This window comes from Psammomys obesus, unplaced genomic scaffold (genome assembly GCF_907164565.1).
Source record: "Psammomys obesus unplaced genomic scaffold, mPsaObe1.curated_primary_1811, whole genome shotgun sequence".
NCBI classification, from domain to species: Eukaryota; Metazoa; Chordata; class Mammalia; order Rodentia; family Muridae; genus Psammomys; species Psammomys obesus.
The window spans coordinates 2,672,178-2,696,814 of NW_026590701.1; the positions used below are offsets into that span (position 1 = coordinate 2,672,178).

General features: G+C 45.1%; 1 protein-coding gene across 5 annotated transcripts in view; it reads left to right on the top strand.

Moving 5' to 3' along the window:
• Positions 1-21,378, top strand: part of Heatr5a (HEAT repeat containing 5A) — a 101,959-nt gene extending 80,581 nt beyond the window's left edge. For all 5 annotated transcript variants that reach the window (XM_055608540.1, XM_055608542.1, XM_055608543.1 and 2 more), the window contains 9 exons: positions 1,969-2,191; positions 4,137-4,379; positions 5,829-5,956; positions 7,505-7,652; positions 8,327-8,599; positions 13,566-13,790; positions 16,928-17,082; positions 18,704-18,917; positions 19,775-21,378. In XM_055608540.1, the coding sequence (XP_055464515.1) occupies positions 1,969-2,191; positions 4,137-4,379; positions 5,829-5,956; positions 7,505-7,652; positions 8,327-8,599; positions 13,566-13,790; positions 16,928-17,082; positions 18,704-18,917; positions 19,775-20,079 (1,914 nt within the window). In that variant the 3' untranslated portion in view covers positions 20,080-21,378. The remainder of the gene's footprint in view (positions 1-1,968; positions 2,192-4,136; positions 4,380-5,828; positions 5,957-7,504; positions 7,653-8,326; positions 8,600-13,565; positions 13,791-16,927; positions 17,083-18,703; positions 18,918-19,774) is intronic.
• The last annotated feature ends 3,259 nt before the right edge of the window (positions 21,379-24,637 follow it).

Consider the following 24,637-nt stretch of genomic DNA (forward strand, 5'->3'; position numbering starts at 1 on the left):
TCAGTGGATAAAGATGCTATTGTCTGAGCTTGACTGCTAGGATTTGATCTCTGGAACCCATGCGAAGGTGGAAGGAGAGTATCAACCTGACCTTCCTACACACAGCATTGCACACTTACACACGTGCACGCACACACGCAGTGAATACACGCATAATGACAGTAAGAATTTTTATTTCTTTACTTTGTTTTTTAACTTCTTTATTTCTATTTTATGTGCATTGGTGTTTTGACTATGTGAGGGTGTTGGATCCCCTGGAACTAGAGTTACAGATAGTTGTGAGCTGCTGTGTGGGTGCTGGGAATTGAACCTGGGTCCTCTGGAAAAGTGGCCAGTGCTCTTAACCACTGAGCCATCTCTCCAGCCCTTATTTTGTTATTTTTGATGTAATCTAATTATGCTTCTCCCTTCCCTTTCCCCTCTCCTGTAAATTCATGGCCTGTTCTTTTATTAACTGTTATTGCATGCACATATCTATTTGCATATGCATATATATTCTCAGTATATAACCTGTTGGATCTGTACATGTTTTCAGGGCTGGCCATTTGGCACTGGACAAGCAATTGGTGTGCTCTTCCCTGGGAAGAGCTGCCTCTCCCACTTGGCTTTCCTCACTTGTCTAAGGAGTTTATATTGGAAAGTACATTTGCACATAGCCTTTGTATCCGCATGGTGTTCTTTGTAATCTAAACTCTTGCTTTTCTTCAGACTCGCTACCTTCTCTTAGACAATGACCAAGCTGCACATTCTATATAATGGAGTCCCAGAGTCCCTGGGTGAAAGCGCTGGAGCCATCTACGTTTAAAATTCAGAATTAGGGGTAAAAGTGTGTGTTCTCTGCATCTGTCTAAGAAGGCAGAGGCAATAAGTAACAGGCGCCCTGTAATCAAGCAGATTAGCATATCCATAAGAAAGTATTTGAGTATTCATACTGTTCTGTGTATAGAAACAATTAAATTTGTCCAATTTTGCCATTATTTTAGCTTACCACAATGTACGTATTTCAGAAGGTTTTCATTTGTTGTGTTTCAAGATCAGTTTTTTTAGGTTTTAGAGTTATAAGTATATGACAACACCTGTCAAGTACTATGGTAACTGTTTTACCATTCTGTAGTTCATGAAGCTATTCATGTAAACATTCTTACAGTGGCTTAGTGGTAATTTTACTAAGCATATTTTCAGTGCTTGAAATGGCTATATGAAGCCATAATCCACCACATGGTGGGGTGGATTATTGGTGTAACCTAGAGTACTCTTGTTTGTAGCTATCATGGCTATTGAAATAATGGCAGGATGTTTACCAGTGTTATCTGTAAGACATCTCAGGGAAAAACTTTTCTTTAAAATGTATTTATTTTATAATTATCTGTGTCTGAGTGTTTTGCTAGCATGTATATGTGTACACTACATGTGTACCTGGTGCCTGTGGTTGGAATAAGGTATCAGATCATCTAGAACTGGAGTTACAGATGTTTGCAAGCTACCATGTGTGTGCTGGAAATTGAACCCAGGTCCTCTGCAAGAACAGCCAGTGTTCCTAAGTACTGAGCCAACTCTTGTGCCCCAGAGAGTCTAATCTTTCTACCATCTGTATGTGCTTAAACATGCTTGCTTTCTTTTTAAAAATAATTCTAACACTTTATTATTAGTTGTGTGTGTGTTGAGTGTGTCCTGCCGATGCACATGTGGGTGACAGGAGAAGCCAGAGACGGAGTGGAATCACTGCTTCCTCACTCCACCCCACTAGAGTCCTCGGCAGTGCTGAGAGACCTAATGTAATGTCTGGGTATTGAACTTGGGTTCTCTGGTAGAGCAGCATGTGCTCGTAACGGCAGAGCCATCTACCCAGCCCCACATTCCTTCTAGATACCACAAAGCGTTTCAAGTTGGTTATTCTCAAAGGCAAGCCTGTGTCTTGAGGAAAGCGTCTGACACAAGATTTTTCTTCTACTTGTAAACGTTTAACAGGTCTACATAGTTGCTGTACAAAGACATAAGAACCACAGACAAACCTTGAAGACTGCTGTTAATCCAGAAGACAGTGTGAGAAGCACGTCCCCTGCGCCTGGTGGCCTTCTTGACTTAGTCTGCACAGACCTGGGCACACTGAGCAGACTCTGGCTTGCTGCACTTCAGGATTTTGCTCTCTTAACTTTGCCTGCAGAATTTGCCTCCCAACTTCCTGTTGAAGGTAAGGAGGTAAAAATAAGTTGTTAATTCCTAGAGTGATATTAACTTCTATTTCAAGATTTCTCCTGTAGTTTGTGATGGTCAGCTGACACAGTTTCCCCCAGGACAGTTTCTGTGCGTTAGTGCAGACAATGAGAAATCGTTAACTCCCTAGTTAACTCCCTAGGCCACAGTCATCGGCCTTACAGGCAGGCATTGCCGCCTGCCTCTCCAGGGGAGCTCTAGTATCACGTGTCCACCAGCACATTTGTTGCTTCTCACCTTTCCAACTTAATATATTGTTTAATTTTTTTCCAATCTAGACAGTAGAAAATAGTTATTTTAAATTTATATTTGAGTCTTTGCTTCTATGTTTATAGCATTTAAATTGCCTCTTCTATAGATATCCTAATCTAACCTTTCTGGGGTTTCTAATAGACACCTGAAAATGGTCTTTCCATGCTCCCACACACACATAAAAATCAATAAATAAACAAATAAAACTTCTAAGAAAAAAGGGATTAGCTTTCCAAGTTTTTTTTCCTGGTTGTTTTTTGTTAACTTGTGTGTATGTCTGTATGAGTGTGTGCCGTGGCACATGTGTTCAGGTAGAGTACAACCTCAGGTGTTTGCACATTGCTCACCTTCCACCCCATTTGAGCCAGTGTCTCTCCTGGCAGACTGACCTACGGTACTGGGAATTCTGTCTTCGTGCCTGGGCCTCCTGTTTTCCCCTTAGGAGCCTGGTGTTAGGGGCACAGGAATGCTTGTATTCAGAGAAGCACTGAGCCTGGGATGTTACGCATGCAGGGGCCTCTCCTTCTCGGTGAAGGAGATAAACACCTGTCCCTTCCCTCCCCCCACCCCCGAAGACTGGAGGAGGATTTTGTTGATGACCTGGTGAGCTTTTTGCTGTCTGTGGAGGCAGACCTCTTTTACCTTTTGCTGTAGAGGCAGACCTATCCAGATTTCCCGGAATGATTGCCCCGACTCTTCCCAGCCTTAGGGGAGATGTCTTGCGTACTTGATGGCCTGCTGGTGTCTGTGCCGTCAGAGAGCGCATAGATTCTAGACCTCTGCGCTGTAGCACCCACCCTCATGGTCACACACACTTTGAAGAAGAGTCTGTGTAGTCACACCTTATGCTTTGCTGTGTACCTGGGATGGGCCAATTGGACTGATGGTTGCCTGGAAACCTGTTCCTGTTCCCAGATTGTCCCATGTTTTAAATATGCTTGCAATGAGCCACATATCCAATCTCACATAGGTTGGGGGATCCGAATTATATCCTAAAGCTTGTGGACATCTGAGTGTAGGTGCATGGCAAGTGCTTTTTTTGAGTTTTGTTTTTTCTTTCTGTGAAAGATGAAAGGGAGAGACAGAGAAAGCAAATATGTAGAATTGAACTTCGACCTATGGACATATGGACAGCATTCTACCATTCCCTTTTCTCTTGTTTCTCAGACTTGGTTCCATGTAGCCCAAGGTGGCCTAAGCTCCCTTTTTAGCTGAGATTGGCCTTGAACTCCAGATCTTCCCTCTCCACAGTCAGAGATTGTAGACATGTACCACCAAACCTGGCTTTGCCTTCAGATTCATAGAAAGTTACCTATAAATTAACCCTATGACCCAACAGCTATACTCCCTGGAGAACTCAAACATTAGTAACGGGGTACTGACAGCAGAGCAACATGAACACATGTCCAGAATGTGGCTGAGGTAAGGTGAGATCCAGACAGACAGACTGTGGAGAAGGAGCAGAAGGTCAAGCCCAAGATGGCAGAGCTCGCCTGTGCTGATAAAAGTCAGAAAGCACAGGCCTCCACCGGGGGACTGCCTGGAAGGGGTTACAAATGCACTTTCCGAACCTGGTTAGCAGCGATCTGTACCAGTGAAAGAGAAAGGACACTGGATAGTGTGTCTGCAGTTCCTGCTGACGGCTTCCTCTTCGGCCTCCTCTTCGGTAGGTGGCGCTTTCTACACAGCCGAGACCAGCGAGAAGGCAAAGCTGCATTACCACAGCTCCTGGGCACTCATCCTCCATGCTGCAGCACTGTGGCTCACTAGCACAGGCTTTGCTGACCCCGACGAAGGAGCTGCCAATCTCTCCAGGCCTGTAACTCCAACTTCCATGTGTCAGGGCTCGTCGTCTGGGGCCACAGTGAAGTCACCCGAAGATGTCTACATGGACAGGTTCCATCTGATTCTAGGTGAGCAAGAGCTTCCAGGGCTGATGGGTTGTCCTTGAGGTGTGCCTTGCTGCCTCCTCCACCATATGCTTTGCTGATGCTTAGCGACAGCATTTGTGAAACTGGGTAGTGTGTGTATTTTATAAAATTACAAATTGCAAGTCTAGAATCCTATTATAGTTGGCTTCAGTATCAAGTTGATAAATTACAGAAATCAGAAAAAACATTTAGTCCCTGTCTTTCTACAAAATTTTTGGTTGGTGGGAAAAGGGGGTGGTCAGGATCTTAGTATGTAGCCCTGGCTGGCCTGGAATTCCTGCTTCACCCGCAGTCTGCGACTGCAGAAATATGCCACCATCCGGTTCCATAGAGTTTTGTTTGGTTTGTTTTATGTGTGTTACCTGTTCTGCTTTGTATGTGTGTATGCATACAGGTACCCACTCAGCCAGAAGGTGGCTTTGGGGCCCCTGGAACTGGAGTTACCAGCAGCTGTGAGCTGCCAGTTGGGCGCTGAGAACAGAACTCAGGTCCTCTGAAAGAGTTGTATGTGCAGTTAACCACTGAGCTATCTCTCTAGCCACTTATGTTTATTAAAAGATGAGTGTGCTTCTACAAACGTTCTGAATTTCTCTGTGTATACATTAAAAATACATAGAGAGGACTATGCTGACATGTTTTTAGTGGGTTGTTCCCAACAGTTGCAGGTTTCAATAATGTATGCCCAGTGATTTTTTTTTAAGAAAATCGGGAGGCTAGAGAGGTGGCTTCGAGGTTAAGAATTGTTGTTATGCTCTTCCAGAGGACGTGAGCTCAGGTCCCAGCATGACACCAGGTGGCACACAATCACCTGTACCTTCTACTCTAAGGATCCAAAACCCACAATTTTTTTACTTTAAAGTTATTATTTTAATCTATGTGTATGGTGTTTTGCTTATAAGTGTATCTGCTCCCCACTTTATGCTTTATGCCCACAGAAGCCAGGGGTCAGCTCCCCTGAAGCTGGAGTTATTTATAGTCAGTTGTGAGCTGGGAATCCAACCCAGGTCCTCCGGAAGAACAGCAAGTGTTCGTTAGCCACCTGAGCCATCTCTTCAGCACCTAAAATTATTTTTAATTTCAAAAAAAGCTGGATCGTGTTGGTGCACGCCCTTAATCTCAGCACTGGGAGGCAGAGGCAGGCAGGCGGATCTCAGAGTTCGAGACCAGCCTGGTCTACAAAGCGAGTTCAGGACAGCCAGGGCCACACAGAGAAACCCTATCTTTGGGGGAAATAAAAAACAAAATAGGATCCAACACAAGTTCAAGGCCAGCCTTGACTCCTTGAGCCTGTCACACTCCATATACACATACAACCTAAAACTACTGTTTTTACTAGTCTGTCTTTGCTGAGTAGGTGTGTGTCTTATCACGGTAGACTCATCTAACCGTCTGAACTACAGACTTAAGGAAGTACTCTTTTTGGTTTCCCAGGAATCAGTGTCGAGTTCCTGTGTTCCCTCCGCGCAGATGCAACCATGGAGAGCATTACCGCTTGCTTGCTTGCACTGCAGGCCCTTCTCGATACGCCGTGGCCCAGATCTAGAATTGGCAGTGATCAGGTGATGTATTGTGTTTTGAGTAGGCTTCAAAGAACAGAAATGTCTTCAAGTTACTACAGTGAATAGAACTGATCAGATATCACAAAAGAAAAAGACAGAGCAGCTCAGCCAGTCCTGAGATGTCACAGGCATTTGGGAACCCAGGAGCAAGCCATCCTGCAGCCATGCACTGTGCCTTCTACAGTGAGGGAAGGGCCTGTGTGGCCTTGCTCAGCACAGTAGCCATTGGTTCCTTCTGTTTCTGTGAACCCCAAACTGTGCACTCATCCTTGTCTTTTATGGCATTGCCCCCAAGAGACAATGTGATTGATATCCGTTACAAAATATTCCCCTGTCTGGGCTCTCTTCCTAGTCTTCAGTCTGGCTGCTGCACGCAGCACCTCCTGTAGCCTGTCTCAAAAGTAAATAGGTTAGGCAGGCACCCTTAGCAACACATCCCATTTGTCTTATCATCATTGACGGGTTTTAAGGTAAATGGGTACTATGATTTCCTAAGCTCTTACTTAATTAGTACTATTATTAATTAGCTTAAAGCAAGAGTTAGGTTTTTATCTGAGTTGAATTGAACATGATTAAATTATAAAATGTTGTCATAATTTTTTGTTTTGAGGGTTGTTTTTTTTTTTTTTTTTTTTTTGCAAGACAGGGTATCACTAAATATCTTTTTTCAAATAATTTATTCAGTTTTATTCTCTGTGCATTGGTATGAAGGTGTCAGAATCCATAGAACTGGAGTTATAGACAATTGTAAGCTGCCGGGTGGGTGCTAGGAGTTGAACCCAGGACTTTTGCAAGAGTAGCTAGTGTTCTTAACTACTGAGCCATCTCTCCAGCCTCCTCCCCAGGGTAGTTTAAAGATCTACTTTAGTATCACTTCTCCTCCATTCTTTATTATTACAAGAAAACCTTAGTATTAATCTTGGAATTGTACATGTTAGTCTTTGGCTGTGTCTCTAATATCATTTCAGACATGAATGAAAGTGATCTTTTGTCGTAGTATCGTGTCTTTAAGAAACGTTCTGAACTTGGTTGGAATGTTACAAGCCAGGCATGGTAATGCACACCTGAAATCCCAGCCTGTGGGACTGTTGGGGATTAGGCTGGTGCTGTTTATCCTCTGTTAATGGTTTTCCTCCCTGAGGCCTGCTTAATACAAGCAGACACCCATATACCCCAAATGGCATCATAAACTTTGCCTCTCTGTTTGACCAATAAAATGCAGACACAGTTGGGCAAGGTGGATGGGGAGTGTGGCCTAGGTTCAAGGGTAGAGGAGACACTGGAAGAAGTTAAGAAGTTAGGGACAGAGGCAGGATGATCAGGAGTTCAAGGCCAGGCAGGGCTACAGAAGACTGACTGTCTCAGAGCCTGCAGAAGAATTGTTGCTGTACCTTTATTGCTCTGGCAATAAACTTATTTTTAAAAAGAATTTCTTTAATTTTCTCTTTCTGAATTTTGTCATAGTTTTTAACATTGTTATTTTTACACACACAAACACACCCAAAGAAGTGTAATTTCCAATAGTGTCCACTCCTTGTTTTCTGACAGGGCTTGGGTATTGAATTGCTGAATGTACTACACCGAGTAATTTTGACCAGAGAGTCACCTGTCATTCAGCTGGCTTCACTTGAAGTGGTAAGGCAGATTATCTGTGCAGCTCAAGAACACGTGAAAGAAAAAAGAAGAAGTGCAGAAGGTGAATATTAGCTGTTAATGACATAGTAAGCATCTGTTTTTATTCCAGTTCTGGAAATAAATACTGCTGCCTACTTGGCGAGCACCAGACCACCAAATGCTGTGATACAGTGCAGCATCGGTGTGCTTAGCAGTCCTGCTCCGCAGAGCTGTTCAGGCCCAACACTGTGTAACTAGGGCAAAGTGAAATGTGTACAGAAAGCAGACATGCAGAGGGAGGCGGTGTGAGGCAAGCATGCAGATTCTTTTTGTTTTGTTTATGTGTGTGAGAACTCTCTCTGCATGTATGCCTGCACCCAGGAGAGGGCATCAGTTCACATTACAGATGATTGAGAGCCACCATGTGGGTGCTGGGACCGCTGATCAGCTTGTAAGATGACAGAGTCACTGTTGGAGCCACTGCTGTCAGGTCCTCATTTATAACAGCAGAGACAAGTTTAATCCAACACTATTTTAAGGCTGAAAAGATTACAAGAGTTTTTTTTTAATCCACTGTCATGAGAAGTTAGAGTAAAGGCAGCACTTTAACTTGAGAACTGCACTTTTCTTTAGCTTTTCACACCTAAGACTTTAGACTAAATGCGTTGCCTGTACCAGAAGTGAACTAAATTGCCATCTGCTTGAAGCCAAGCAAGCAGCATCTATTTCTTAAGTGCTGTTCCCTCTGTCTTTTAGTTGACGATGGAGCCTCTGAAAAGGAAACCCTGCCAGAGTTTGGCGAAGGAAAGGACACAGGAGGACTCGTGCCTGGGAAGTCTTTGGTCTTTGCAACCCTGGAACTGTGTGTCTGCATCCTCGTCAGACAACTCCCAGAACTAAACCCTAAGCTGACAGGCGGCCCTAGAGTGAAGGCTTCCCAGCCGCAGACCCTGTCAGAGGAGGGGAGTGGGCTGGTCGCAGCTGCCTTGGTCATCCTTGCTGAGCTTCCTGCAGTGTGCTCTCCTGAAGGTACGCTGTGCAGTGCAGGTAACCCCAGAGCAGGTTCCCAGCCTTCCTCACGCTGCGTGCGGCCTTTCATACAGCTCCTCATGCTGTAGTAACTACTACCCATAAAATTATTTTCTTTTTACTTCATAACTGTAATTTTCATACAGTTATGAATCGTGATGTAAATGTCTTATATACAACCCCTAATGGGGCCACAACCTACAGGTTGAGAACCACCGCCCTGGAGGGGAGAAAGGGGCTAGTTGCTGGTCATTTTCCCATTACATGACTGCAGAGCCATGTAACTTTTATAATCCTATGAGACTAGTTTTACAGTCATTCCACCAAAGAAGTGAAAATAAAAATCACAGGCAGCAAATATCATAGATGAACACACTGTCTGTGATTGGCTTCCTTATTCCAGTTCTAGGCATGAACCTAGGTTTGGAAAATGTGAGAGTGTGCCCTGACCATCTCTTTAAAGTATTGTCTCTAGCTAGCAGTATTTAAATCAAATAGTAGTGCTTGGACATTTTCTCAGTGTGCAATATTGGATGAATAGTTCTGATTCTGCCATGACAAATTTTTCATGATGCCCTGTTCTGTTGCAGACAAATCCGTTCAGTTGTTTGTTTGTTTGTTTGTTTGTTTGTTTGTTTTGAGACAGGGTTTCTCTGTGTAGCTGTCCTGAACTCACATTGTAGACCAGGCTGGCCTCAAACTCACAGCACTCCGATTGCATCTGCCTCCCTGGGTGCTGGGATTAAAAGCATGCGCCACCAGTGCCTGGCTCATTCAGTTCTCTCAAATGGCTCTCAGGGCTCTCTGTAGGCTCCGCTGAATCCATTGCATCCCAGAAGGCTTCCTATTAGTCCTGTTGTTTGCAGTTTTTCATGCTTTCTGTGAGCTTAAATGACCTGACTGTGGTCGGGAGCCCCACTCTGCCACCACGTGTATGTTGGTCAGATAACAACTTTTGGGAGTTGGTTCTTCCTCTTTGTTTGGAGGCAGTGTCTCTTGTGTCTGACTGGTAGTACATCCTGTGGGTAGCTGATCTGCAAGCTTCCAGGCAACTGTTCCTCCCATCTCGCCTTAGGAATGCTAGGACACAGATGTTCCCCACTGTCTCAAGCTTTTGTTATGGTTCTAGGCTTCTACAGCAAACACTGCACTTTTAAATGTTTTGTTTTTTTTTCCTTCAAAGTTCAACACCAGTCTCACCTTATCAGAAAATGTTTCCCTGGGAACCTGCTCATGAGTTTCTATCTGAAGATCTGTAGCTTTCTCCATCATGTAAATACATTCCATGTAACCATTAATGTATGTGAAAATATACATGTGTGTGTGATGTATCTTATTTCCAATTAAACTGGGTATTCTGTATGAAATCTAGCACAGGAGCTGAGAAGATGGGTCAGTCAGTGAAGTGCCTGCAGTGCAGGCGTGATACCTGGGTTTAAATGCCCGGAACTGCGCTAAGCTGAGCATGGCAGTGAGCACCTGTGCTGAGTGGAGGGAAGGCGAAGCAGGCAGAGCTCGTGAGGCAGCCAGCCGGCGGCTAGTGAGCTCCAGGTTCCGTGAGGCACTGTCTGGGAAAATAGGGTGGAGCAATAGGAAGACAGCCAGTGTTGCCTTCTGAACGCCACACACTCCTGTACACACACCTGTACATACCACACACACCAAAAAGATTTTAAAATCTCTCACATGGTACCTTCCACCAGGCCTGAGAACCAGAATTCAATCTCAGAAGCAACAAGGTAGGAAGAGAGAGCTCATTCCAGCAAGTTGTCCGCTGCCAACCTGCCCAACTCCCGTGTGGGCATCCCTACACAAAACAAACAAATAGGAAAGATTTCTTATTAGTCTTACTAGGTGATAGCCAGGAAAATTAAATTGCTGGTTTAGTCTTCTCACATTTGTTGATGTTGTTTTCTGATACTCTAGGGCTTCGTAGTTTTGAGGCAGGTATCTGACCATTGAGCTATATGCCCATACCCACTCCACCTTCCCTTCTTTTTTTTGAAACAGGAGTCATGCTGGTCTTGAACTTTGCCTTGAGCTCAGGCTACAGAATGATTCTGCTACCTCAGACTCAAGTGCCCCATGGCACTAGGCGTGGTTTCCACACTAATATTAAATTAGTTGATGTTGCTTGTTGTTTTGTGTTTGTTTGTTTGTTTGTTTGCTTGCTTGCTTGTTTTGACAGCTCTTACTTTGTAGCCCAAAATGGCCACCAACTAGAGATCTCCTGCCCCAGCCTCCCAGATTTTGAGATCATATGCATTCCCCAACATATGTATACACCGTCATACCTGGCTCCGTGAAAACTTTTTCTAAGTTTATTTTTATTTTTTTTTTTAATTATACTTTATTTACTTTGTATACCCCCTCTAGTTCCCTCCCTCCTCCCCTTCCAATCCCTCCCTTTCTCCCCCTTCTCCACACACTCCCCTCCCCAAGTCCACTGGTAGGGGAGGGTTTCTTTTCCTTCCTTCTGATCCTAGTCTGTTAGGTCTCATCAGGAGTGGCTGCATTGTCTTCCTCTGTGCCCTGGTAAGGCTGCTCCCCCTTCAGGGGGAGATGATCAAAGCAGGCCAATCAGTTCATGTCAGAAGCAGTCCCTGTTCCCATTACAATGGAACCCACTTGGACACTAAACTAACTGCCATGGGCTACATCTGTGCAGGGGTTCTAGGTTATCTCCATGCATGGTACTTGGTTGGAGTATGAGTCTCAGGAAACCCCTGTGCTTAAATTTTTTGGTTCTGTTGCTCTCCTTGTGGACCTCCTGTCCTCTCCAGCTCTTACTATTATTTCCCACTTCTTTCATAAGATTCCCTGCATTCTGCCCAAAGTTTGGCCATAAATCTCAACATCTGTTTTGATAGTCTGCAGGGCAGAGCCTTTCAAAGGCCCTCTGTGTGAGGCTCCTAACTTGTTTCCTGTTTTCTTCTTCTTCTGGTGTCCATCCTCTTTGCCTTTCGGAGTGGGGATTGAGCATTTTAGCCAGAGTCCTCCCTCTTGATTAGTTTCTTTAGGTGTACAGATTTTAGTAGGTTTATCCTTTATTATATGTCTATATGAGTGAGTATATACCGTGTGTGTCTTTCTGCTTCTGGGATAGCTCACTCAGGATGAAGATTTATTTTTAATCATATCTGTGGCCAAAGGTGTCAGACCCCTGGAGCTGGAGTTCCAGGCAAGTGTGCGTCTCCTAATGTGAGTACTGAGAACTGAACTCAGGTCCTCTGGAGAAGCAGCAAGTGCTTGTAACTACTGAGCCCTCTCTCCAGCCCCTCCATGAAGACTTTTACTACATTGTCATAAGCGGTTTTCTGCAAATTCCTTGGAAAAGAATTGACTATAAAATAAATTCAAGAGTTAAGTAATATATATCTATATTTAAATAAAGTGGATTGCAATAGAGGAAGACACCCAGTGTCAACCTGAACTCACAGACGCTCACATATACTAGACATACAAACAAAAGTAAGTGAAAAATTTTCAACCTGAGTGTTGTAATATGTAGCTGTAGTCCTAGCTATTCAGGATTTTGAGGCAGGGATATATGGCAAGGTTGAGATTTTTCCCAGGCTATATCATGAGTTCCAGTCCAACCTGGATAATTTAGTGAAACCCTATCTCAAAAATAAAACTAAAGGTAAAGGGGAAAAAAAGCCCAGGGAAATAGCTCAGTGGTAGAACGTACTTATATCTACCAAGAGAAACAAAAGATATTTAAAAATATTCTAAGTAAATTGAATAGTAATAAGAACTCCATCACTTAGACACTGGATTGTACACGTTGGTGTGACTCGAGGGCTGCACAGAGCGGGGCACGCCTCTCAGGCTAGCACACCAGAGTCTGCGGCGGAAGAATCTCGGGCTCAGGCCCAGCCTGGATACACGTGAGATCCTGCCTCAGAAGCAGCAAGAACGGAATAAACTGAAGCAAATAAGATAGGAAAGGCTTAGCTGGGCACGGTGGGACACAGTGTTAAGCCCAAGACTTGGGAAGCAGAGGCAGACATCTCTGTGAGTTTGAGGCTAGCCTGGTATACACAGTGAGTTCTCGGACAGCAAGGGCTGTAATACATACTGAGACCTCATCTTAAAAAAAAAAATAGGTAACTATCAAAAGCTTGGCACTAAGCAATAACAAGCAAAGTAACATTTTCAGTTATAATTATCAGAATTTGATCCAACTGTAAAAATCCTACTTGTCAGAAAAACCTTGTCTCAAAAAAACAAAACCTAATTGACTGACGGGGAAGTGGCTCAGGTGGTAAGTGGATTGCCTTGCAAGCACGAGGACCTAAGCTGGATCCCGAGAACCACATTTAAAAGGTTGGGCATGGTGGCGCACTTGTAGGCCCTGGAGTAGGAAGTCAGACAAGGCTTGAGGCTTGCTGGCTACCCAGTCTGGACTAACGGGCAACCCTCAAGCCGGTGGCAGACTGGAGTTTTGTTTTGTTTTGTTTTTTTCAAAGAAAAACTTAATTGAGTTACTGAATTCTCAGTGGTTATAATTTATGGGAAATACTCTAGGATGTTCTCTGTGGGTGGAGTTTTAGAAAAGATGAGTTGATAGAGAATGGGCTCCCAGCACATGTGTAGGAGTACTGAGCCGTGTGCCCTGAGGTATGGAGAAGTGACAGCAAATACTGCAGGCCGCTAACACTGTTTAACTCCTTAAACTCTTAACTTTTTCCGCTCTGTTTATTTCATGTTATATGTATGTGTGTTTTGCCAGAACGTATGTATATGTACCATGTGCATTCCTGGTTTTCACGGGTCAGAAGTGTGCATTACATCTTCTGAAACTGTAGTTATGGTCAGTTGTGAGCCACCATGTGGGTGCTGGGATTGAACCCAAGTTCTTTGTAAGAGAACAAGTGCTCTTAAGTGATGAGCTCTCTCCAGCCCTCCTTGATGACTTTAGAAAGCATACTTGCTGAAATTCAGTTCCAATTCTATCTTGCAGGAAGCATCTCAATTCTCCCTACTGTATTGTACCTTGTGATTGGAGTCCTCAGAGAAACTGCTGTGAAGTTGCCTGGGGGCCAGTTATCCTCACCTGTCACAGCTTCCCTGCAAGCGCTGAAAGGCATCTTAACTTCCCCCATGGCCCGAGCAGAAAAGAGCCACAAAGCTTGGACCAGCCTCCTCCAAAGTGCGCTAGCAACTGTGCTTGACTGCTGGAGTCCGGGTCAGTAAGACGGTCAGGAGGCTCTACAGTGAGAGGCATGGTATTTTGTTTCTGCGTCTGTGTTTTAGGCTAAGCCATTCAGCTGATCACATTTGGTATCTCACCTAGAAAAGACTGTATTGTGTATTCAGCAGTATGTGAAGTATTCAGATACATTCTATGTTATCCCTATCTTTGTTCTACTCATAATTGGCATGCTTCACTCAATTTGAGTTTGTGCAACAGGAAGAGGACCAAAATCAAGATGGGAAGAGACTCAAAAGAATGCAATCACAGAAGCCTAAGTTCCTAAAGAAAGAGGGGTGGTGATGTAAGCCTTTAGTCCCAGCACTCAGGAGGCAGGGGCAGGCAAGTCTCTGAGTTCAAGGTCAGCCTGGACTACAGAGTGAGTGCCAGGACTATACAGAGAAACCAAAAAGAAAAATAAGAAAAGAATCATAGTAGAGTGTCGAGCAAGGAGTGCTTTGGTACAGATGAGAACTAAAGACAGAAGTACAGATGTGCTCCTCCCAGAGAGACAGACAGCAGAGTCAGTACTGATAGGGTCAAGGTATTGCTGTTTTATTCCCTGAGACAAACAGAATCTCCTTGTGTAGCTGAGGATTGCTCTGAACTCGGAATAACCCTGCTTTCTCATGCTGGCATTACAGGTCCATGCCATTATGCCTGGCAAGAAGGTTTTATTTCCAAAGATAACCCTCTAGTGCAAGTCCATATTTAAGAGAGAAAAGGAGGCCAGGCGTGGTGGTGCACACCTTTAGTCCCAGCACTCAGGAGGCAAAGGCAGGCTGATCTCTGAGTTCCAGAACAGCCAGGGCTACACAGAGAAACCCTGTCTCGGGGGTGGGGGTGGGGAACAGAGACAGAGATACAGAGAGGGGGAGGGAGAGAACAGGTAGAGTTGGAATTATAATTACAGCACTTTTTGAATAAACTTACAGCACATTTAAATGTGTTCCTTTCTGCCAACATAAAGTGAAGACGAAGAGGTGAAGAGGGAAGCGTATTATTGTTACGCTCTCCGTCATAACAAACTTTATTTCCTCCCGGACACAAAGTGGTCTCAGTTGTATATCAAGCCGGGACATAAACGTTAGATGAACTGTTAACATAGATTAATAAGAGCTGATCCTAGGGCTGGGAAATGGCTCAGAGGTTAAGAGCACTGGCTGCTCTTCCAGAGGTCCTGAGTTCAATTCCCAGCAACCACACAGTGGCTCACAACCATCTATACTGGGATCTAGTGCCCTCTTCTGGTGTACACACACATGCAAGCAGGATGCTATATAAATAATTAATAAATAAATCTAAAAAAAAAAAAAAAAAAAGAGCTGATCATAAAAGGTAAAATGTTTGCAAAGTAACAGTTTGCCTCCCAGCTGGGCCTGATGCTCGCTGTCATTCCAGCATTTGGCAGTAGAAACCTCATGGACTCAAAACAGAAAAACATTCTTACCTATTAGTCCTGAGACCCAGCACGTAGCCTCTCATGAAGTTACTACTAGGTCATTGGCCAAGGCTACATCAAGAGGGCTGACTTGATGACTCACTCAGACAGCTGTTGACAAGGGGCCTGTTCTCTACTGCATGGGCCTCAGCAGGCACCTGCTGCTAAGCAGACTTCTCATCCATCCTCGACAGACAGAGAGACGGACGGACGGACGGATAGATGGACGGACGGAGAGACAGACAGATAGCAGTAGAGGAGTTTTAGGAGAAATTGGAAGAGAACCCAGGAAACATTTATCCTAATGAAATTTTAAAAATCTTTTTCCTAAACTACCTTAAGTGTGGTGCAGTTCCAGGTTGCCCTGAATAACTGAAACCAGCTTTGATGGGGAGGAGGCAGGGGAGCCCCTGGATGCCGGGTGTTCTCTGGAGTCACACTGTCTGCTTTACTGACTTGGTGTGGCTTGGGCAAATGAGCAGATTTCTGTGTCTTGTGCATAAAATGCTGCTGCTGGTTAAATGTCTACTCAGTACAGAGCAGCCAGGGCACTGCCGTGTGCTTTACGTGGTTACCCATGTATCATCTCAGCCTGAAAATGTCTGATAGATACCACTCAGCCTGAAAATGCTCTTTGACTGCATCTCCTCTGTCAGGTGACAGACCTCAAGACTCTCCACCCACCCAGTGTCAGTTATCCTGGGTCACTGGCTATGGTGTTTTGAATTTTTTTTTTCCTGAGGTGGGGTCCCCAGGCTGACTTTGATGCAGAGGACAGCTTTGAATTCCAGATTCCTCTGCCCAGCCTCCCAGGTGCTGAGATTGCAGGCTTGTTGTTTTGTTGTTCTTAATGTTTTTATAAGCATGGACCTTGTTACTAGCTGACCCAAAATTCTTTTTTTGACCCTCACTTTATAGAGAAGTTATATTCTCATTGCGTAAGAGGGCTGCTGGCACATGTGTTACTGAATTGATACAACTGATGCTACTATTTATGCATGTCATTTGTTTATAAGTAATAGCCATTTAGTGGATAGGTCATAGCTGATAGAGTACTTGTGTAACACAGAGCCCTGGCTCTGTCCCTAGTGCTGCATACATTTGGCATGGAGGTCCAGTCTGTAAGCCCAGCACTCCGGAGCTGCAGGCAAGGAAAGGTCATCAGCAGCCACACAGCAAGTTGGAGGCCACCTAGGCTAGGTGACATCCTGGAGATTTTTGTTTGTTTATTTTTTGAGACAGAGTTTCTCTGTGTAGCCTTGGCCGTCCTGGATCTCCCTGTAGACCAGGTAGCTTTGAACTCAGAACTTAGAGATCTACCTGCCTCTGCCTCTCAAGTGCCGAGATTAAAGGCATGCACTGCCACCACCTGGCCAAATTACTGGCTTTCCATAGCTATTAAAATGTGTAATTAGAATATCGCCTTGGAAATGGGCGGAGCTCAGTGTGGAGTTCTTGCCTGGTACGTACAAGATTCAAGCCTTTCAGTGGTGTGTGTGGTGGGATGGATTAGCGCACATTTGCGACTTTGAGCACACAGGCGTGCACCACCACCATCCAAGTGCCCTCTGGGACTCTTAAGAGTCAGTTTGTCTGTAGGGAAAAAAAGTGGTGCTAAGCGTGGAAAGACAGCCTCCCCCAGAGATATGAAGCAGTAAATAGGACCTTCCTGACAGTCGTTTCTCTTTAGTTGATGGCGCGCATCAAGAACTTGATGAAGTCAGTCTGCTCACTGCCGTCACAGTATTTATTTTGTCTACCAGTCCGGAAGTGACAACCCTCCCCTGCCTTCAGAAGCGCTGCGTTGAGAAATTTAAAGCTGCCCTGGAGAGCCAGGACCCTGTGGTAAATGTCTCTTAGCAGACAGCTGTTTGCAGCAGGAATCTTAAGATTGTAGTACTACACTGGTCTACTTTGTGATTTTGCTTCCTCCAACAAAAAGTATCCAGGGACTGGATTTGTGGTTCAGTAGGCAGAGTGCATGCCTAGTGTACACAGGCCCTGGATTTGATGCCCAGCTCTATACAAATCTAGCATGGTATTTTAGGTTTATAATCCCAGCTCTAGGGGGTAGAGGCAAAGATCAGAAACAAGACTAAAGCCAGCTAAGCTACATGAGACTCTGTCTCCAAAAACAGAAAGACAAAACAATATTAAATTCTTAAATGTGGGCATCTTAAAGTTGGTGTGACTCGCCAGGAGCGGTGGCTACATCTGTAATCCCATCGCTGGGCATGCAGAGGTAGGAGAAATGCCCATGACTCCAAGTCCAGTCCCATCCGTACAGGGTGTTTTAAGCCAACGAGGACTACATAGTGAAAACTGTCAAAAAAAAAAAAAAACAAAAAACAAGGAACTGGAAAGATGGCCCAGCAGTTAATAGCACTTCCTACCCTTCCAGAGGACCAGAGTTCAGTTTCCAGCACTCACAGTGGATAGTTTATAGACACGTGGAATTCCAACTCCAGGTCTGATGCCCTTTTCTGGCCTCCATGGTCTTGTGCCCATATCAACACACAAAGGCACACACATACACATATACATAATTAAAAACAAAATCATTGAAAAGGCATTTTTCATTGAAAACGCAATAGTACAAGGTATTTTTATGATAACTTGTAGATTTTTGTTAAAAACATAAGATAAGGAGCTGGGCATGGTGAGAGGCAGGAGGATCTCTGTGAGTTAGAGGCCAGCCTGGTCTACAAAGTGAGTCCAGGACAGCCAAGGCTACACAGAGAAACCCTGTCTCAACCAAATAATAATAATAACAATATTAAATAAAATAAGGAATAGTAGAGTGGACTAGATGTCTGATTTCATGTGTTACAAAATGAGTTGGAGCCCATACTCAGAAACATTTCTTACTCCAAAGATGGAGGGGCCAAATTTTCAAAGGAAAATACTAATGCTTAAAGTGCTAATACAGTTTAAAGAGATGATACATGGAGGAGATGTGTACTTGTTTTCCTTTATCCTTTGTCTAGTTTGTCATTGGCTGCCTGCCCAAGTTGTGGAGTAGGCTTCAAGTGGTGGCTGTGACGAGTGATGGCGTCTTTTTAGTGTGGACAGATAGTCCTTAAAACCTTTAGACCTTGACATGACATCAAATGTGTACAACTTTGCTGTAAAACATTTTCTGAAAACAAAAAGTTTCAAATTCTCTCTATTTTTTTGTTTTGTTTTGGGGGTTTGTTTTTAATGTTGCTGCTAGTTTTACATGTTATAGAGGGACACCCAAGAGAAGAATGGGCTAGAGGGAAAACTGGCCTTCCCCATGTACAGAGTTCCCTGTGCCACTCCGCACTGTCGTAGCCACTGTTTGTATTTAGTACCTGTTGGTGCTAGGACTTCGAGAGCTAAAGAAAACTGGAATAAATATAAAATCTGTGCTACTTTGAGCTCAGAGTTTTCAAGTTCCAAGAACTTTGTAAATTTACAGTTTGTTCTTATCTTACCTGATTAGGTACAAATGAAGACCTATCAGCTCCTACATTCCATTTTTCAGTATCCAAATCCGGCCATTTCCTACCCGTACATTTATTCTTTAGCGTCTTCTATTGTGGAGAAACTGCAGGAAATAGACAAGAGAAAACCTGAAGATGCTACTGAGCTGCAGCTCTGTCAAGAAGGAATAAAGCTCTTGGAAACTTTGGTCACCGTTGCCGAAGACCAGCACCGTGAGTGTCAGCTCTGAGTCCTCTCTCTCCATTGTCTATAGTCGTACTGCATCTGTTTCACTGCATCAGAAGGCCATTATGAGAGGCCACGGTGCATATCTGCAAAAGTCTAGTTTCTCAAGTGCCTGGGGCAGCAGGCTGTCTTGAGCCTAAGGGTTTATCAAAAAAGAGTGCCAGGGGTGATGGCACACTTCTGTAATTCCAGCACTCTTGCTGTGGACACTCCTGCTGTGGCCATGATTTGAGTCCCACCTGGGCCATGGATCACTCCTAAAACACTCTTAAAACAAAAAGAGGGATGGTCACGGTGGCACACACCTGTGATCCCAGCACCGGGGAGACATAGGCATCTCTGTGAGTTCAAGGCCGGCCAGGGCAATTACACAGAGAGACCCTGTCCTTAAAAGCACAAAAGAAAAAGAGGATTGGAGAGAGAGCTCAGTTAATAAATACCTTGCCTTTCAAGCATGAGGGCCTAAGGTCAATCATCAGAACCCTGTCGTCCCAGCATGCAGGAGAAGTTTTAATGTCATCCGCAGAGAATTTGGGGTCAGGCTAGTCCTTAAAAACACACAAAGCTGTGTGGTATGGCAGTAATGCTTATAACCCCAGAGTCAGAAACATGATCCCTGGTGTTTCCTTGTAGCTAGCCTACGTGGCGGGCCCTGCCCCCAGCACACACATACAAATTTGCGCACACGCACACACGAGGAGGGAGCGATTAAGTGGGTATGATGTTAATCCCCAATTCTCACACTGGAAATACAGTGTGAGAAAAGATGAGGTTGATTTTTGCCCAAGTGAAGAGTTTCCCTGGGCTCATTCCCTCCCTGAACTTTGCCCTTCCTCGCCCCTAGGTGCTCAGCTGGTGGCCTGCCTTCTGCCAGTCCTCATTTCCTTCCTCCTGGATGAGAACGCGCTCGGATCTGCCTCTTCTGTAATGAGAAGTCTGCATGACTTTGCTTTGCAAAATCTCATGCAGATCGGGCCTCGCTACTCCTCCGTGTTTAAGAGTGTCATGGCTTCTTCCCCAGCCCTGAAAGCCCGGCTGGAGGCCGCTGTAAAAGGCAATCAGGAAAGCGTCAGAGTGAAGCCACCTTCTAAACATGCCAAGAACCTGGGGAGGAGCTCCAGCATCCGCTTAAAGACTAACTTCCTGTGATGCTGCTCTTCCGGAACACTGAGCACCTTAATGTAACACTTGATGGTCTCCTTCCTTGGAGACGACAGAGAACAGAGACAAGTGCACTTGGAAATCCTGTCAGTTGTTCCAGTTTCAGGAGTGACAGAAAACTTAACATTCTTCGCAATTTTGGTTTTGTTTTGTTTCCATTAACAAAGAACATGTATCTGTCAGAGACTTCTTGCCAGGCATGTTAAGGAAGTGCCAAAGACAAACTAAGCAGCCTGCTGCTCTGGAAATGAGGGGCCGCCCTGCAGCGGCGCATGCCCAGCGCCAACAGGCGGCACTTCGGTAGAGAGTATTGGCATTACCAACTGTATCCCGGGACTTGGTGACAAGTCCTGCCCTGTTGAGCAGTGGTACCAAACTTTGGTGCATTTCTCAAGCAGCACAAGTGGTTAGGGAAGGGAAGGGGGCACTCAGAAACCTGAGGAAGGATGATCATCAAAATTTGGTGCCAGGCTGGCCTACACAGCAAGTTCCAGACCAGTTAGGACTACATGATAAGCCTGTTCTCAAAAAATAAATTAATTAACTAACTAATAATAATAACGCCAACAGTAAAGAAGTGGTTGGCACGCTCTTTAAGAACCAGATCTAGAATTATCCAGCGTACAACAGGACAGACAGCTTCAGCCCCACTATGTGGCTAGAGGCTGTGTGCCCTCTCGTAGGGCATGGCTGCATCTTTGAAGTGAGTCTGTGCTGAGTTCACACAGAACGCTCTTGTGGAGAACAGAACGTCGCCATCCCACTGTTTCTCAGATGGGTTTTCTGTTACCTCTGTTCCATTTTGTTGGTTTTTATTTGTGGAAATCATTTATATTGAGAGCTTAGTATAGCTCATGTCTATATCTGCATGGGATTATATGAATGTCAAATTTAGTACAACAAATTTAGAACTTGAGTGAATTCACATATGTTTTTTTACAAAGAATGTATTTTAATATACAAATATATAATGATAAAGTCATACTGGTTGAAAATATTTTTGGCTGTATTTACAATCATTTCCCTCCACTTCAGTGTTATACTGTGTGAATTGATCACTATGTCAAAGTGATGCAGCTTCCTGTTAAAATTTACAAACTGCAGAGGTAGAGACGTGGTCAGAAGAGTAAGACTGACTAGAGCAGGAGCTGTGTGATGGACTCTATTTTATTATGTTTGTATGTGAATATTCTCGTAAAGCATCAGAGTGGGAAAACATTTGGCAAACTCTAACACTGCAATCAACTTTTCTATATCACATAAATAAAGCTAATTTTCTCTAATGTGCGTATGTTTTGAAATATTTCAATTCAGGAAAGATGGCCAGTTTTTCTCACAGATTCACAACTTGGCTTTGGTTCTCAAGAGCATTTCTGCTGTGGTTTGGGGTTGTCTTCCTAGAGGGCGCTGTGATCCATAGTTTGCCGACTCTTGATTTGTATGGTCTGTACCTATCCTTTGCTCTGCATTCTGCCAGACACCAGCGTACTGAGCAAGAGTCTGGCACCTGACTCAGGTTTCATCCCGAACCCAAGTTACAAAGCAAAATGCTGGCACACGGCAAGTATTTCATAGATGTGTGGAGAGAGCATCTCTTGTGTGCTGCATGGAACCATCACCTGTCAATAAAGAGCTGATGGCCTATTAGCTATTAGCTGAGGCAGGACATAGGAGGTGGGCGTTCCAGAAGAGAGAAATTAACTCTGGGATAGAATCAGAAGCTGGAGATTTGCCCTGGACTCTGAGGAAGATGGACACACATAGAATAGAATAAGCGGGTAATGTAAGTTATGAGCTAGTCAAGGAATGAGCCAAAGCTTATGGCCTAGGCATTTATTTATAAATAATAAAGTCTCAGAAGAGTTATTTCAGGAACTGGGCATGAGAGGAAAAGTAACAGTTACAGATGTGCTTATAATTATTAAAGGGGAGGCCAGGGGTGATAGCCCATCTTTTTAACCCCAGTACTCGAGGTAGGAGCAGGCAGATTCTGTGAGTTCAAGGCTAGCCTTGTCTACATAGCAAGTTCAGGTCAGCAAGGACTACTCCAATAAATTGTCCTCTGACTTCCTGTTTGTTTGCTTTTTTTGAGGCAGGGTTTCCCTGTGTAGCCCTTGCTGTCCCAGAACTCGCTCTGTAGACCAGGCTGGCCTCGAACTCAGAGATCCACCTGCCTCTGTCTCCTGAGTGCTGGGATCAAAGGTGTGCGCCACCACTGCCCAGCTGGAAGTTCTGGGTAGTCAAATGTTGCTTCAGTGAGGTACTGCTGTGCAAAAAGCAGATACACATTACTGTCGCAACCCCAGTGAAACCTGTGGTGTATTGTGACTGGATGTGACACATGGAGGTCCCCAGCTGGTGGCTGAGTAGCTGGCTCAAGAGGCCGCCATCCCCCGGCGGATGTCGCTGCTGAGTCTGTGAAGGGGAACCTCCCTGAAGGGAAGTAGAGAGTGGAGGTAGGGTACACCTGCCTGGGGCCTTCCTTTCCCTGATTCCAGCCCGCCACCAGCTGAGCAGCTCCACTCCCACGCTGCCTTGACTGGAACCTGATGGGGGGCGCAGGGTGACCACAAACTGAACTTATTTCTCTCCGGTATTGTCACCTCATGAGAACTAACAATATTTGTCTTGAACTGCTCTACACCTCTTGGCCTTCACACAGGAGCTGTTCTGTGTAACCCATTGCTTAAGTTTGTCCCTCTAGGCAGTGGTGGCACAAGCCTGAAATCCCTGCGCTTGGGAGGCAGAGGCAGGTGGATCTCTGTGAGTTCAAGGACAGCCTGATCTACAGAGTGAGTTCCAGAACAGCCAATGAGTGAAACAGAGAAATCCTGTCAGGAACAACCCCCTCCTCCAGAAAAATAAGTTTGTCATGGAAAGGTTAATGTTGGGTATATAGCTATCTGTTACAAAGCATGAAAGCAGAATTTCCATTCTGCAAAGTAAACTTCACCTTCACCGTCTACTTGTGAAGGGACCATTGAGGCCCCTTGCAAAGGAAGAGGGTGAAGCAGGCGCAGCTGCGCACACCTTTGCTCCCAGCACTCACGGATCGATGTGGGTTCTAGGCCAGCCTGGCCCACATACTGAGTTCTAGGGCAGACAGGGCTACCCAAAAACAGCAACCAAAAGGAAAGATGCTGAGGCTGTAACTGCATTGCTGGAGGGCCTGCCAGCATTCCTGGAGCCCAGAGTCCGACCCCCAGGTCCACGTGAACTAGTTAGGCTGGTACACGCCTGTAATGACGGCAGGGGAAGCACGCAGCTGGGGCGAGCAGGAGCCACCCTCAGCTACATAGTGACTTAGAGACCACTGGGCGGTAGCTGCATGAAGAACAACAAAAGGAAATGTACAAAAGAGGCTAAGCATGGTGCGCACCGTACCGGAAAAGAAGCCGAGCTGCAGCGCTCAGCTCTGAGAGAATTCATAGGACTCGGGCTCAGAGAATAGCGCTGATAAAATAGTCTCAACCCAAGATCTTTGCAAACGTTTGGAAGAGAATCCCCTTTGCTTCTTAATGGTAATATTATGAGGGAAGAATTTCTATCCTCTTAAACTGATACAAAGCCGACTAACATGGGACCCCAAAAGGTGATAAAAGTGGTTAAGAGCACTGGCTACCCTTCCAGAGGACCCAAGCTTAATTCCCAGCGCCCACATGGGGGCTCACATCTGTAATTACAGTCCCAGGAACCTAGCCTCTTAACACCTCCTTGGGTACTTCCAACACAAGCCTTTTGTTACAGTTGTTTTCATTTTTTTACTAACATTTACTGTGTGCGAGTGTGTGTGTGTGTGCATGAGCAGAGGTCAGAAGACAACTTGCAGATAACCAGTCCTTTCCTACCACCATGTGAGTTCCAGGGATCAAACCAAGGGCACCAGGCTTTGCCCTGAGCCTCGTAGCCAGCCAAAGCCTTCTGATTTCTCATCAATCACAGAGGGGTGGGGGCGGGGAAGTGGGGACTCCGGCCTCTGGAGCTGTCCGGGTAAGTCCTTTCCACACCCTCCCAGTGACTGTCAATTACTAGATTTGAGCCTTTGCTTCAACACAAAGGTTTCCTAAAAACAGACTGTAGCTTAGGGAGCTGCTTCTGCTTTGATAACCGACAGGCCAGCTGTGAGCCACAGTGGGAAACAGTGAGGCCTCGCTCTGCAGCAGGTGGCGCTGTGGCGCTGGCTGCTGAGCTCCCTGGGCACATGTGTCCTCTTCATTAACAATCTTTCTGGTTTGTCGGTGTTGAGGGGATCTTATAGAAAGCAGGAGTGGAGGCTCTCACCAGTAATCTCAGGACTTGGGCTTTGAATCTCAGGTTCAAGGTCAATCTGAGCTTTGTAGGAAGACACTGTCTCTAAAAGCCAAATTCTGTTTTAATTTGCAGGTTTGTTTGTTTTTGAGGCAGGGTATGTAACCCTGGCTGGCTTGGAACTCACTCTGCAGACCAGGCTGGCCTCGAACTCACACAGATCTAGATCCTGCCTCCGCAAGTGCTGGTGCTAAAGGTGTGTGCCAAGCAGGGCATGGTAACACTCACTTTAATCCCA